The 14,863-nt window shown below is 42.5% G+C and overlaps 1 protein-coding gene across 1 annotated transcript; it reads left to right on the top strand.

Annotated features, from left to right (window-relative positions):
• The first annotated feature begins 6,457 nt into the window (after nucleotides 1-6,457).
• On the top strand, nucleotides 6,458-9,889 carry LOC145458488 (DNA-directed RNA polymerase III subunit RPC5-like). The gene has a single exon (XM_080336870.1). The coding sequence runs from the start codon at nucleotides 6,552-6,554 to the stop codon at nucleotides 8,490-8,492; it is 1,941 nt and encodes a 646-aa protein (XP_080192996.1). The 5' UTR covers nucleotides 6,458-6,551; the 3' UTR covers nucleotides 8,493-9,889.
• The last annotated feature ends 4,974 nt before the right edge of the window (nucleotides 9,890-14,863 follow it).

Here is a 14,863-nt window from a genome sequence, read left to right as displayed (position 1 = left end):
CTGCATTTGATTAATAGCATTACCTTAATAGGTTTTGGTTTCTGCTATTTTTTGTAATGCGAATCGATAACTGGATGCAGTTATTTCAATGCGTGTTGAGCATATTTTAGAAGCTGAGGTGTACAAGGAGAATTCTTCAATATAATATCCCTAGTCCCTGCACGCTTGCCAGTTGGTGACTAGCTTCGATCGTGTCTGTCTGATGACATATTTTAATACAAAGCCTAACGTATTTGGTCACTAGTCCAAGTTTCCCGCCAGTTTGCAGAATGCCTACAATTTGCCATTTGGTCAATCCTAAAGAATAGATTTCGACTTGAAAGCATGTTGAAAGATTGTTGGTATAAAAAAATAAAGGAGTATCAACTACTTGAAGGTGAGTGTCTGATTGTAGGCCTATACTAGTCCATCAAGTCGTTTCGACTACTTCATATCTTTTCATTGTATCGAGATATATTGTTTGATCTAATGAAATAATTAATATACTGATACTGAGGATACAAACATCCCTCCATCAAGTTTTGCTAAATTTATTGATGATTTATGAATACGTTTGAAACCGACTATGAAGTGGTTTATGACATCTGTGTTGACAGACAGAATTCAAAGCAGATTATATATTTGATTATATATATTTTCTGAAATACACTTTGAAAAATATTGATTTACTATTGAATTCTAATGTAGAATCCCTTGTTGGGAAACGTGAATATGAAAAAAATTATCGAGTAGTGATGTATGCAGGAAGTATCTGGTATCAACTTCCTTAGATTAATAGGGTTGGTGGGAAGATGGGATCAAGATGCAGACAGTAGGCCTAATCCAACGCGAAAGAATCGGGTGTGTAGTGTGTACTTTGAAAGTATAGGCTAGGTTCGATTTTGTTGATGGGCACGATTGTCATAACAACCGAAAGGGACATAGGATAGTAAAAGATAATTATTGCGAGTGGGAGATAGCGTAGTGGTGACGATAAGCGCCTACCGCCCAGTTTCGCCGGGTTCGATTCAACGTTGGAGGTTATTCTAGGCTCCTCTTCCTCCGCGTCGATGTTCTTACTGCGACAAAAAAGACCCGATGAAAGAGCCCACTCACAAGAAATAGAAAGAGCCATCTAAGCAGCCGGAAGTAACTAAGCTCATAAATTATACCAGTGGCCGACGGAAAGTTACCAGGGCTCCCACTCCCGCCGTGTGCAGGACCGAAACAGTAGCCTGCTTCGTCAGCCCCCCAGCGTTAGTCTTGGGCCTCAATACGATCGTTGAGTTATATTTTTCATCTGAACAAGTCACACACAATGTACAATGCGATGTAATGAACAGATAGGAGGATGTCGAACAACATATGCAGTTGCGATCATTTTAATCTAACATCCACCTCGGCCTAGAGTGCCCGATGTCACAGTTGTTTTCGATGTTGATCTTTTAGAAGACGTGGCCCTTTCTACTAGTTCTTTCCATTCCTTGTGGGTGTTTTCTTTCGTCGGTCTTTTTCTGGGCTTTTTTGTCGCCGTGAGAACGGCGACGGTGGGGAAGAGGAGCCCAGATAAACCTCCGACGGGAATCAAACAAGAGCCAACAAATTGGTAGGCGCTTATCGTCCTCCGCCAACAGTACCATAAACCAGGGGCAGGGCAACTTCTCCAGTCGGCGGGCCGGATATCAGAATATTAGGTAGCCTACTTGGCGGGCTGGATTGCTGAATCGACACATTTTTCGCCCATTTATCCACATATACAAGGTGTAAATCGTATTTAATGAAGGTATTTTAACGACAGCAATGTCACTTCAAAGCCATTTCTCGCCGCTAATGACGAAGACAATGTGGATTGAGAACAGCATTGTCATACAGGCGCCGCCATGTCTACTTTTCTCTGATCAATGAACACACGGTGCACAGTGTTGCCAATTTAGCGATTTTCGCGCTAGATCTAGCGATTTTTCATCTAGTTTAGCGCCAAAAAATATGGATCTAGCGCCTAGCGATAAGTCTAGCGATTTTTTAAGAAGCATTTAGCGATTATTCAGCGCTTTTTTACCGAAAATAACTAATAAAGATCAGTTGTGGCCGACGATTGCATTGGCTACTCCGGTCACCAGAGTGCGGACTCCGATGATATATAATATTGCATGGTGTTCTAAGAACACTATGATTATAGATTACTAACCTACGGATAGATACGCAACTCCTGGCGGTTACGCATGGGCAAACAGTGTCTCTTCTTGTTGAGTAATCTAAAAGTAACATAATTGGCAGTGCTACATCTGGCGACCTGAGCGCTGAAATTTATTATAATTGGCACCGATCGAAAGCCAGTGTCGCAGTGATCTCGGAAATACAGAACAAAATCTCGTCAGCACAATGCATGCGTCCAAAAACAGCCCTCAAAGTCTGAAAACCGGCATTGCTCCAACAATGGCACCGTCGCAACACAATGAACATAACAATGACCAATTTCGTCCAGTGATTGCCCTGATCAATGCCGATTTCAGACCCCGGGGACTGTTTTGAGGTCGTTCCATTGTCCTGACAAGAACCTAATTCGCATTGTCGGAATCAATGCGACACCAGCTTTCGTCCAAGACCAAGTTCATTAAATTTCGTAGCCCGGGTTGGTCCCCGGATTATTTTCTTAAGGTCTCCACTTATAGTGGCTGGTAAACCCGATTCAAGTCGTGTGTTGTGTCGGGTCAAGTCGCTTGTCGTGTACAAGTGTGTCCAGCGACATGTCGTGTTCAGGTACTCACACACAGTTTAGAGAAATCAAGCGCATTTCCACAGTACATCGCATCACGTATTCACGGACGCATCGAGCAAGGCAGGCTTATATAGTGAGCGGTTATGCCTGCAAACCTGGTCAGTGGTCACGTATAGCGATCATTGCGCAAAGCGATCTCCTTTATCGAAATACACTACACGTTTCGTCCCGCTTAGAGATGACTATTACGTATTATGAGCTAGAAATATGATAGGTGACTTTGGCTCCAGACGAGTAAAATATAGCTGAGAAGAATGTATTGATATTATGGTCCAATTTAACACCTTTAGCAATTGTTACAGATTTAGCGCTATTTTTTAGCGCCTTTTTCTCAATATTTAGCGACATCTAGCGATTTTTGACACCAGTTTTAGCGATTTTCTTCCATCCGGAGTTGGCAACACTGACGGTGCAATCACTAATTAAGATTTCAAGGCACTCGATAAGCCGGTACCCCAAATTTACCAAGATATCAATTCATTAGGGCTGAGTAGGTGACGATGAGACAGCGTCGTTGTTCAACTGTGTGGTATATTTGATCTCGATATATTGAATTCATGCGGGCCGCGGCTTCTACGACATTTGAAAAGTGGCCCGCGAGTCCGCGACCTGTTTTGAGTTGGCGACCCATGGCATAAGCGGTGTCTTACAAAAGCCTAGACGGGTACCGTGGTGCTACAAGTCTGCGGCTACTGAATCAAACATAAGAAATACCGGCCTGGTTTGACCATTGTAGTCAACAAACACCATGATTACCACAAACGATATTAGGGTTGAGTAGGCCTACATCGTAAATGCCGATAACGTAAGTCTTGCCTCCTCAACGAACTAATGCGTAAGCTCCACTCTCGCATGCTGCGCAGTGCGCATGTATATAATAACATACAGTCACTAAAATTCAAAGTATAATAAGCAAGTCGCTGAAAATCTCGGCAGACTGTAGTCGCGGGCCACATTATTATATAAGACGGAAAACTGTCCGCGGGCCGGATCCGGCCCGCGGGCCGTATGTTGCCACCCCCTATCACAAACCAAACTCCACCCCTTCACGTCAGGTCGTTTTATCAATAACAGATTTGCAGTTTTTGCCTGTAATAGGGTACATGTCATTGTCTAAATGTCTATGTGTGTGCGTATAGTCGCGTGAAGCGCGAAAAATCCATACTATGGATTGACTGTTCTCTATATAACATTGGTAAAAATGGCATATATCAGACTGGTACAGCTCAGGGGGGTGCGATGAGGACTTCAGATAGCAAGCACAGGGCTATATTCCGAGCCTGGGGGCAATGGCAATTTGCAAATAGGCTATAATATATTGATGGTGTCGGTCCACATGCAGGGGTAATTCTCGGCCAGCGTTATATTTGGTATGGGCCTACACCTCCTTTAAGAGGATTTATCCTTTTTTCAGGAAATTCAAAATATCCTCTGAGGACGAAAATTTTGAAGTATAGAACGAAATCTCTTACAAAATACTCCATATAATTTATGTAGATTTGTGAAACAATCTACGCATGCGGCGCAGGATCGATTCCCGCCGTCGGAGGTTATTCTGGGCTCCTAGTCCCCGTGTGGCTGTTCATACAGCAGCAAAGAAAGTCCAGAAAAAAGACCCGATAATGAAAGAAAAAGAGCAAAAAAAGAGCTTCTAAAATGGGACCGACGAAAAAAGAATACAATCGAAGAAGATTGTGACATTGGGCACTATAGGTCGCGGTGGATGCCAGTTTCAGAGACCCTAACTAGTTGGTCGTTCGGCATCCCGCTATATGTTCATTACGTCGCATTGTGTGTATTGTATATCGCATTGTATATTGTGTGTGTGTGTGTATTGGGCGGATGAAAATATAATCCGACGATTATGTCATTGCTTGCTGCTTCGTAATGCTGATATAAATGACCCGCGTTGTATGCACAACAGATATACACCCTGTTGTGAAAACATGCATGTTATGCGAATTGATTGAATCTGCGTATACGTAACGTAGGCTATTAGTTCATTTTTGTTATAGTGTCCGTAACTACGAAGGCTCGTGATGATTGTAGCTTTTAAGCGCTGTACATTATGCTGAAGTTAGAATTAGCCTAATTTAATTAGGGACTGTATCACATAGTCATTCATAGTTCTACCATTATAATTATAATATATATATAATAGGCCTGCTTATACTTGTTTATCTGAAATGTATACGGTAGCCTAGCCTATCCATGCATTTCTATATGGAAACTTCATTTTAATATTGCGGCTTTCACGTTTCATGTGTTTATCAAATCTTCAAATGTAAACATGGAATGGCAACGACCGATTTTGCAGCTTTGTTCCGCTTCGCTGTGGCTTCCTTCAAACATATTTTGTGGCAGCAGCTGTAGAATTTCTGGCAGTGCAAAAGTTGTCTTCCAGAGCGCAGAATTTACTGAATCTGGTATTGATCGAAAGCTATGTCACACTGACTCCGAAAATATGAATTAAAATGTAGCTACACAGTGTCACAACTGGATGTGACTGTATTGTCTTGCTGGGTCACGTTTCATGTCTCGGTTGCCTGCCTATGCTCTGTTACAGCTACAACTTGGATATTTAAAACTAACTTGAACGCGACATGCATAAGTGTAAGTGTAGCGGAGCTGTGTTCATAACTCCATGAAACTTATCCCATTATGTGATTGATAAAAATCACACCCTCATGTCGTTCACGCCTAAACCCAGTATGGAATCGGTGTCCAAGGCACGCAGGATCACGCCGACTTGGTCGCCAGTTGCACGCGATCACGCCGTCACGGGTCGTTGATTTCATTAAAAAAATAAAATTAAAAAAAAAAAAATTGAAAAAAAAGTCAATGTTCTCAGCCACCCCAAATGCTATATTCCAGTTAGTATGTGGTATATGATGTTTAGACCTAATCCCTTAGCCAGGATCTGTTGATTACTGTCTGTTGGTAAAGTACTTGCACCTTACCAGTTGCTAACCATTAGCATCTGATCTCCTCTCACTGGCTTAACACAGTCATTTGAAGTCAGTAACCTAGCTTGTCACGCCGCTAAGTTGACCCTGTCACGCGAAAAAAGCTTCTATCACGCAGGATTTATTTCAAAAAAAGGACGGAGATTCCAATCAGGGCCTAAACCCTTACCAGAGTTACGGTATGTAGTGATGCTTAGGCTATCTACCAGAGATGTAATGACTCGAGTCGCAATTTTTCGTTGACTCGTCCGTTTATAAAAATGGAGAATTTCTGTATTGACTCAACCTGTACTGGAGTCATTGCACATGGCTCTACACATTCTATAGGAATTATCCAAGTCTCGTGGCCACTCGTGTATATCAGGACCGATAATTGAACGGTAGGCCCAAAAACTGTCTTCTATTTGTTTGAATAAGCATGTTAAGAGTGAGAAAGATATTATGAATCCATGTCCTTCGATAGCACCCAGGACATTCACAGAAGTGTGTGGAACCTGACTTGATTCGATGATACTGAACATTGAACTCTATAACTCGGTGGTGAATTGGATATCACTTGAGTCAAAGCTAAAAGTCGAATTGACTTGTGACTCGGAACATAACTTGGTTACAACCCTGCTATCTATCAAGTATTGCGGGAAGCACACATTTAGTGCAATCGATGGTCATGAGAAAGACATATCAATTAGGTGCATGTGCCACGACGTGGCAAGATTCCAACACACTTCATCTAAGAGTTTTTTCGTCACAGATTCATTTAACATTTGGTACAATAAACCTACTTGTTAATTTACCTATTTGCTTCAAAGCTTTGAATTACACAACAAATGGATACTGCTTCTGACAGTGAATCAGACGATGAAGTCGAACACGAGATTGACGTCTACCTATCCAAAAGACTACAAGGAAAGCTTTACCTATTACAGTACCCTGTGAAAAAAAACCAAATGCCTTTCGGCCCGCACGATAGAAAAGGCGCCAAAATCAAACCGGTCAATAACAAACTTGAAATGGATGTATCGCTGAATATTAGCAGTCCGAGTTATGACCAGAGCAAAGGCGAACAAATCGCTTTGAATGTGGACGGAAATGATGCGGCGTTTCAAAGTAGTACGGTCTTCGACACTAACGTCATGGATAAACAATCGCTGCAGTCTATCGCAGTACCTACAAGTGGGAAGAGATACGTCTGCGGTGTTATACACGATAATGATTTACACCTGACACCGATATCGCATGTATTGCAACTCCGTCCAAGTTTTAAGTACATGGATCAAGCGGAACACCGGGCTGTGAGAATCGCGAAGATGAAGGAAGCTGCGGAAGCAGATTCGTCACAAGATGAAACGGATGATGCAAAAGCCGTGACTCTTCGTATTAAAGGCGCTGAAACGGAAGCAGCCAGATTAGCGAGAGAACGGTCTTATGCAGCTTATGAAAAACGTCTTGCTGAAGAAAGATGGTGCTCTCTGAAATTTTACTCGTCCGAAAACGGCGTTGTCGAGCTTGAGAAACGGAAGCTGCTGTGCCAACAGACTATATCTGCGGATAGCATGATGGGGCAGAGCGTCCCTGAAGTGCGCAGAACGCCGCGAGACTATTTGGACAGTTTGAAGCCTGTGTATACGCAGCACGGTGTAGACGAAACCGCGATGCCTGAAAACGTTCTCTCGGTGTCATTGTTGAAACACGAAAGTCTCGGCGATCAGATTAAGTTAATTATGAGGAACGCTAAAATTATTAAATTCTCACATCTTCTTTCGCTATTGCACGGCGCGTCCGATTCTAACACTGTTGTGAGGTCTTTGCAGTCTTATGCAGTGTTAATCCGCGGGTGCTGGATCGTGAAGAGTGATGTTATATTTCCGGCTGAAACAGTCAGCCCTTTGTCCGGCACGCCAGCCGAAAGTTTGTGTCGAAGTAGAGACTTTATTCTTTTCATGTTTACGATAAGGGAGTTTCTGTCGCGCAAAGAAACCACGGCGACCGTGAAAATACCCGGCGATGACGTGAAAGCAATACTAGATGATATCGCTGTGATGCGAGTTGGCAAGGGCTGGAGATTGCGTCTCGATCCAGATTACGAGTTCTCCGTTCGATTCCCAGAAGTAGCCGAAAGGCAAGGGATGATTTGGAGCGCGATGGGCGCCAAGTTGGCCAAAGTAATGGACATGCCGAACTTGCTAACCGACGCGGTTACTGTCGCTTCTAAAAAGCCAGAAGTGTCGCCTTCGCGAAAAAAGAAAATAATGTCTCCAGGCGGTGATAAAAACACTTCGAAATCAACAAAAACGGTGAAAAAACAAAGAAAAAATTCGGGTACAGCGGCAAGCGCGCAAAACATCAAACCCAAATCGGAACCGCAATCCCCCACGCGTATGCAATTGCCAAAAACGGAACCTGTGTCCACAGCAAGCGCACCTCCGATGCCTTTTGTTCAATTAAACGGAGCCTCTTCGTCCAACGAGAATGTTCCTACGCCGATAACCTCGTGTATATCCGGTACGGCCTTAAACGGCACTGTCCCGTTTACAGCAACGTTGGTGTCTTCAGGCGTGGAAAACCCACCAGTTATACCTCCGCTGAGCTCGATGCCGGCCGGTATTAACATCGACAGTGTGAATTCCACGGTGCAGTGCATAGCGAACCAGATCTATATGAGTAACTCGCCAAACAGATTGCAGAATCTGATACCGGACCATGAGGTGACGGTGCCGTCGTCTCAGGTTGACGGCAATTTTTATGTAAAACGGGAAAAGGACCATTGACGAAATCATTATTCGTCAGACTATGTTTGGTCAGGTGCCGGTGTAATGACCGAGTGCATGCACTGCTTTTGCTGGATATAGCCTACCATCGTTATAGTCTGGTGGCCGACTGTATGCACTGGTCCTGGTGGTTGTTCCGTTATTATTCTCTAATGACCAACTGTAGACGCGTTTGCCAGTCCAGCATAATCGACCTAGTGGTGGCGCTATGCAATTGCTTACAATGCCCGACAGTCCATTTTACCGAGGACATGTGCGGTATGGTGTCAGCTTCGGTCCTTGGACATAATTATAAGCAAGCAACCCTTGGGCATGTGGGTTAAAGTTAGATTTAACGTTGGGTTTTGGTTTAATGGCAATAAAGTGGTATGCTCCTCTGTCACATGCTAAAGCAGAGTACTATTACAGAATCCTTGAAAGGCCAATGCACCTAGAACTACCAAACTACATTGTCCTTATTTATAAGACTTTTGACTTATGACTTTGTTTTGTTGTATTTCTTGTGCTCACCTCAGGATGAGAGTCATGAATGTGCTGGATGAAAGTGACCTTTTTGTATTCATCAGGTAGCTTTTTAAGCATCATCTAGACCCAGTTACCAATCAGGGCATGATTGGAGCTGGGTGAATTTAGTCACCTTACCAAATTTAGAGTCCGCATGCTCGGCTGTCGTTTTTCATTTTCTCACCTGCTCGAATGTCGGGCAGCTGTCAATTTCAACACGTGTCCACCGCACCTCGCTTTCAGTCACTGTTATAGCCTATTTTGTCGCATCGCGTTATCAAAGTGATGTACTGCAAGTCGGCATAATGTGAGTTCCACATCTTCAATAATTGATTTGGTTAGACATATTTTATTAGCCTGTCAAAGTCAATTTGAACGCAGGTTATATCTTATGCGACTAATTCTACATGAATTCATTAACCTTTTTCGCACTCAAAAGTATGCCTGACGTTTTTGCCTGGAACCGTAGTACTTACTAATTGCTATTACTCGCGGTTGTTGGGGACTTCAATTTTATTTGCACACGTTGCTAAATAGTCATTACCAACACTAGCAGTGCCAGGTCTGAGATCTGGGCATTGACTGTTCACGCCAGGTATAGCCAAAATACGATTTTGCTGCTTCAAATTTTGAGTTTTCGACATTGTGGCATGTTCGTTCGTTTCTGATCTTTGGAGCCTTTCAAATTCTCATCCATAGCTACATTCTTCATATCACCGAACTGATCATTTTATAGCTTTCCAACTTGGATAGCTCGTTGCACGATTTCTTTTTGATGAATTGGATTTACCATGCCGCTATTCTGTGGGACTAACGTGCATTTTCCTGTAACAGGCTGTGTTGTAACGAACGAAGATTTTTACTTCTTTTATATCACGGTCAATTCTCGAAAAGCGTGTGTCGTTACTGGTTGTAATTTCTTGAAATCGCGTACCACTGATTTTGATAGTCAGGTTTAGGAAAAAACTAGCGCAGTAGTTCGAAACCTTTTTGACCTCGCGGCACTCAAACAAAGGGAACAATAGTTTGTGGCGGTCTAGCACTGGATCCACTTTATGCGGTTTCATCATTTCAAAGAACGGCAGGCCTATAAACTAGTACCGAATAAGTTGTAAAGTTTAGCGCTTGTCAATCGTATTTATTCGAATATTTGTGTAGCATTTGTGCAAATTATGAATCATAATTATGAGGAAGAGATGGTAATGTGCTATGCCTTCGGTTACCATATTTTTATAATCTCGAGAGGAGGACACTGTATACCAGGACTCTCCAACTCAAATGTGCTCGCGGGCCAATTTTCTAGTTTTTGACGACGCCGCGGGCCGCAACATCAATAGGGGCTATTCTATGTCTTTCCAAGCAGACCTTATTTGACGGGATGATAATGTCCTGTTGAAAGTGCGCCGACCCAGCAGACACACACACCGTGAAAATGTGATATACTATTGTAGCAATTTGGGCCTGACACGAAAACAAACATCACCTTTATAACTATTTGAATAAAATTGTTGTTGTACTTGGTAGGTATTAATTATAAGGTATAGACATCATGCGAGGCGAGCCTACAAATGCATGATGTCTGCATAAAAGCTATCGCGTTATAATTTTGCAGCTACCACGAATATTTTTTAATTCAACAGATTGATAACAGACATTGATCTGATATCACATTCACAGCAATTTAGGGTTAAGCAGTTTAGCCCAATCCAGGTTCCGGGTGTAGGCTACTCCTGATAAGTGGGGTATTATTCTTATGATTGTCCTTGGTCAAATTAAAACAACGTTAGAAAGCATAGTGGCGTCATCTATGCAGGCGACCCGGGTTCAAGTCTCGCCGTTCGAGATCGGAGACACGAGTCGTTTTCATTATGCCATCGAGTCAGTCCGAGTAATTCTACGAAAGGTCGCGTCCGAGTCACAAATTTCGGTCATGAATTATCTAAGGGCCCCGTTTTATCATCATGAATCGGAAAAGTGACAAAATAGTAAATCTTTCACCGCATGGTAGCGTCTGCAATCGGTATGATAGTGACAAAGATTTCCGAATAGTTTCAGGCTTTTAGAGTAGTTTAAGAAGGAATTTTAACTTTGTAACATGAAAAGATGTATGTGGCGCTTATATATTGTCATTGTCAAATAGGCCTACTTGAAATTCTAAAATTTTGTCGCGTGCCGCACAAAATGCTTTCGCGGGCCGCGTGTTTTAGACATCTGCTTTACAAATCATAAAAGTCATATTACCGGACTAGAAAACTGCTGATTCTAAAATTTGTATTCGAAATCTCGTTGTGTTGACTAAAAAAATCACCCACTTTTTAACGATACACTATACTGCTGTTTCGTTTCCCTGTAAAAGGAGGACATATGTTAACCCTAGCTCTGGGGTTCTCGGAGGGTGGGCCACAGGAATAATTTGAGGTTGGACCACAGAGCTATTTCGAACATTGTAAAATTTGTAGAAGTTTTATTACATTTGTTATGTTAATATATAAAAAAATATATTTATATTATCGAATTATACGTAGGTGACAGAAAAGCTTGTCATCCGACTCTGATGAGACGTATATCGAGTCACAATGTACAAGTCGTAAATGGGGGGGGGGGCGGCGTTTGTCCCCTGGCTATGACAACCTAAGGCCAACAGCAACAAAAATAATTTCGATTATTTAATAACTAGGAATTAATGTTGAAGTAACGAAGTATTCCGACGGTTTCATACGTTGTATGCCCTTAAAATGGGTGTTCGTTAAACTCGAACCGAAGTGCATATGATGTAGATTCACGGTACTTCGGCAGGTCTTATTATAGTAATGTAAAATACCCACAATTGTAATTTATTATCAATGATCAACTGCCGGTGAAAGTATACGGCACCGAATCGTAATGGATTGAGGATTTTGCGCTGCACATTAATCTTTGGAGTCGGTCTAAAAATGTCCGGCCTTCATTGTACATAATGTTACAGTAGCCTAACATGAATCGATTGCATCATCGGATTTAATGCTCTGTCATCGCAACTTCAATAGGTAGCCTACAAGACATAGCCTACTATGTAGCCTACATGTACAGTACATTGTACAGCTAGCATATTCAAGAATTCTTTCTCCACTCTTTACTACCCCATTCACCAAATAATTGTTTGAAACGCGCGGGCTCAAAGTGGGTACATTTATCCCGAATGATTATATTGCTTCCCACCATAGTGGTAGTGAAACTATAAAACCCCAATCACACAGAGGATGCGGGGATTGGATCATTGGGTTATTTCGCTATGTGAGTGGGACAGCGGATGTACACAAGAGTTATACGATCTTCAAGGGTCGTAACTGTCGCACCTCAAACCCCAATTATGGGAGCTCGAAGGGGCCCAAAATTATTTCATTGGTTGCTTTTTGGAGGAGAATATTCAACGTGAAGATGTCCCTACTGGCCTAGATTTAAATATGGTTAGAAAGAGAGAAATGTGCATATTTTAAAGAAATATAGTCATCTCTTCGGCGGCGATTACCACTGATTGTACAAGACTATGACTCTAGGACAGGGGTGGGCAATTATTTTTCCTCGCGGGTCAAATGAAAGCAGAAAATATGTTGACGCGGGCCGAGTCAAAAATTTTAACTATGTTCTGCGGTTTAATAATTGTATTTCTAAATTAAAAGCAGTGAATTACATTCCTAATACACGGTGCTCAGTGGATGTATTGGTATTTGGCAGTGAGAAAGTGTCGGTTAATTAACAAATATGATATTTATTCTCCGCCATAATTAAAATCAATGGTAAAGATGAAATATTTTTACTTCTTTTTTAACCCACAGACACGTTTCCTATTAAGACATTGAAATGCATTTACGATAGTACAAAACTTGCATCGGTCACTGCCTTCCGAGCAGTATACATCTTGGCAAAACAGCCTTTGTTGTTGATGGAAACTAGCAGTGATGCTTCCGAATGCGCCCGCCATTAGCCGATGTGTCTGTATTCGTGTTTTGCCATAATATCGACATAAATTACACTCCATTGCGACCTGTTCGCGACAAACTAAAGGGACGGGTCCATCTCCGACTCAAGTAAATAAATATTTAGTACTCCGAATTATCTTCTTAGAATTTCAGCCGTGGGTCCTCACCTTTCATTTTTTACGTGCCCGCCCGCTCATCGTTTCAGCACGAGCACTGATTGACTTGTTTTACAAATTAGGGATTTGGCACAGAGTGTGTGCATGTGACAGTATCGCGCAGAGAAGGTTAGAACAAAATAATATGGAAACAATGACTTTTTTGAATTCAATTGTTAAGGCATTTTATTTTGAATGTGTATTACTATGGGATGACATACGCAGGCTTCGCAATCACGGCAAATGAATAAACAAGCTCTACAGTGAACGAATTTCCGGTTCAGTTTATACAGCCTAAAATTTTAGTCCACGGGTTAACATTCAAAGGTAGGGTTTATGTTATGAATTCCAATTAGCTTTCGCGAGCCGCTCAAAATCACGTCGCGGGCCGCACTTTGCCCCGGCCTGCTGCTCTAGGACAAGATGTGGGCCATAGAATATTTTCAAACCAGAAAATGGGGCACGATCAAAAGAAGGTTGAGAACCCCTGCCCTAGCTAAACCTCTATCGGAAGAAGACTCCAAAACCTTTTACATCTTGAGGGACACATAAGAAACTTGCGGCTTCGAGTAATTGCGAGGATAAAGCCAGCTGTTGGCTAATTGCTGTGAGCGGGCAAACTGGAACTGAAAATATATCCAAACTGGTATAATTAGAAAGCTACTGTCACAGCTATTACGGAATTGTAAAGATCATTCTGGTGAGGGCACCAGCAGCCTGCCCTCTCACGAAATCGCACCGTATTACTAAAATCGTCACTTCTCCGGATAATCGCAGAGCAGCGAAACACTATTCTGTGTATTCTGTCACAGCAATGTATCCAGTTTGTGTTGCAGTTTTCATTATTCGCCCCGACGAATTTTGCGTCGAAACGCAGAGGCGCCTGTAGTCGGTAACTTGCAATGCTGAAGCGCAACATCCCCTAGTTTGGAATACATAATATCCCCAGCTGATGGGATCACAGTAATAGCCAGTAGTCTTGTAATTCTTCGTTTGTCTCGCGGTACCCGGAATATTCCTAACGACACCAGGTTTAGAGCGATGGAGCTGTGGAGACGCCTACGAGATTTCATAATGGTAGGGCGTTCACTACGTTCAGCATCTTCCTCGCTAGGTCGATTGCTGTTGTTTATGGCAAGCATGGTGTTTTGACTACAGTGGTCATTTATGATTCCTTATCTGCCGACTTCTAGCCATTTTAAGACACCTTTTGCGCGGATCAGATGTCCTCCCAGAGGAGCCTAAACAAACCTCCAACACGTAGGAAAGAAGTCTGAAGTCGGACTGACAACCAGTTATTGGTGCGTCAATAGTCGATTCGATGTCCGATGCTGCTCGGTTCGCAAAGTGAGAGCCAGCGTCCCCTTGGGGCGTTTACGATATCGAAAGGGGAGCTAGCTACGAACTGGGTGATTGGGTTCGCTGTGAGTAAACGTGGGCGCTATGAACTGTTTAAAAAATTTGTAAACTAATAGCACTCTCTATCTGTGCAGCAAAGGCAGATTTATGAATATGGGTCACGTCGTTCGCAGTCGCACAATGATAACGGTACATTCAATCGAAAGTCGTCACCAACGCTCAACTCAGAAGTCCATAGTTATGCAACATTAAAGGGGCACTGCGCCCTAAAATTGATGTTGTCGCAAATTGAAGCACAGATCGAAAAAAAAATTGGGCCGCAGCTATTTTTTCATTCAACATGAAATTTCACTTTGCTCGATTTAGAGCGTCGCGAGGGAACGTTTTCGTCCTC

This window comes from Botryllus schlosseri, chromosome 2 (genome assembly GCF_051294905.1).
Source record: "Botryllus schlosseri isolate E-star chromosome 2, Bs_hap1, whole genome shotgun sequence".
Lineage (NCBI taxonomy): Eukaryota > Metazoa > Chordata > Ascidiacea > Stolidobranchia > Styelidae > Botryllus > Botryllus schlosseri.
The sequence above is the reverse complement of the archived record's forward strand: the minus strand, read 5'-3'. Positions and strand labels throughout refer to the sequence as shown.

What these genes read in the sequence shown, in the direction of transcription:
- LOC145458488 (XM_080336870.1), top strand. Translation starts at nt 6,552, where the DNA reads ATGGATACTGCTTCTGACAGTGAATCAGACGATGAAGTCGAACACGAG.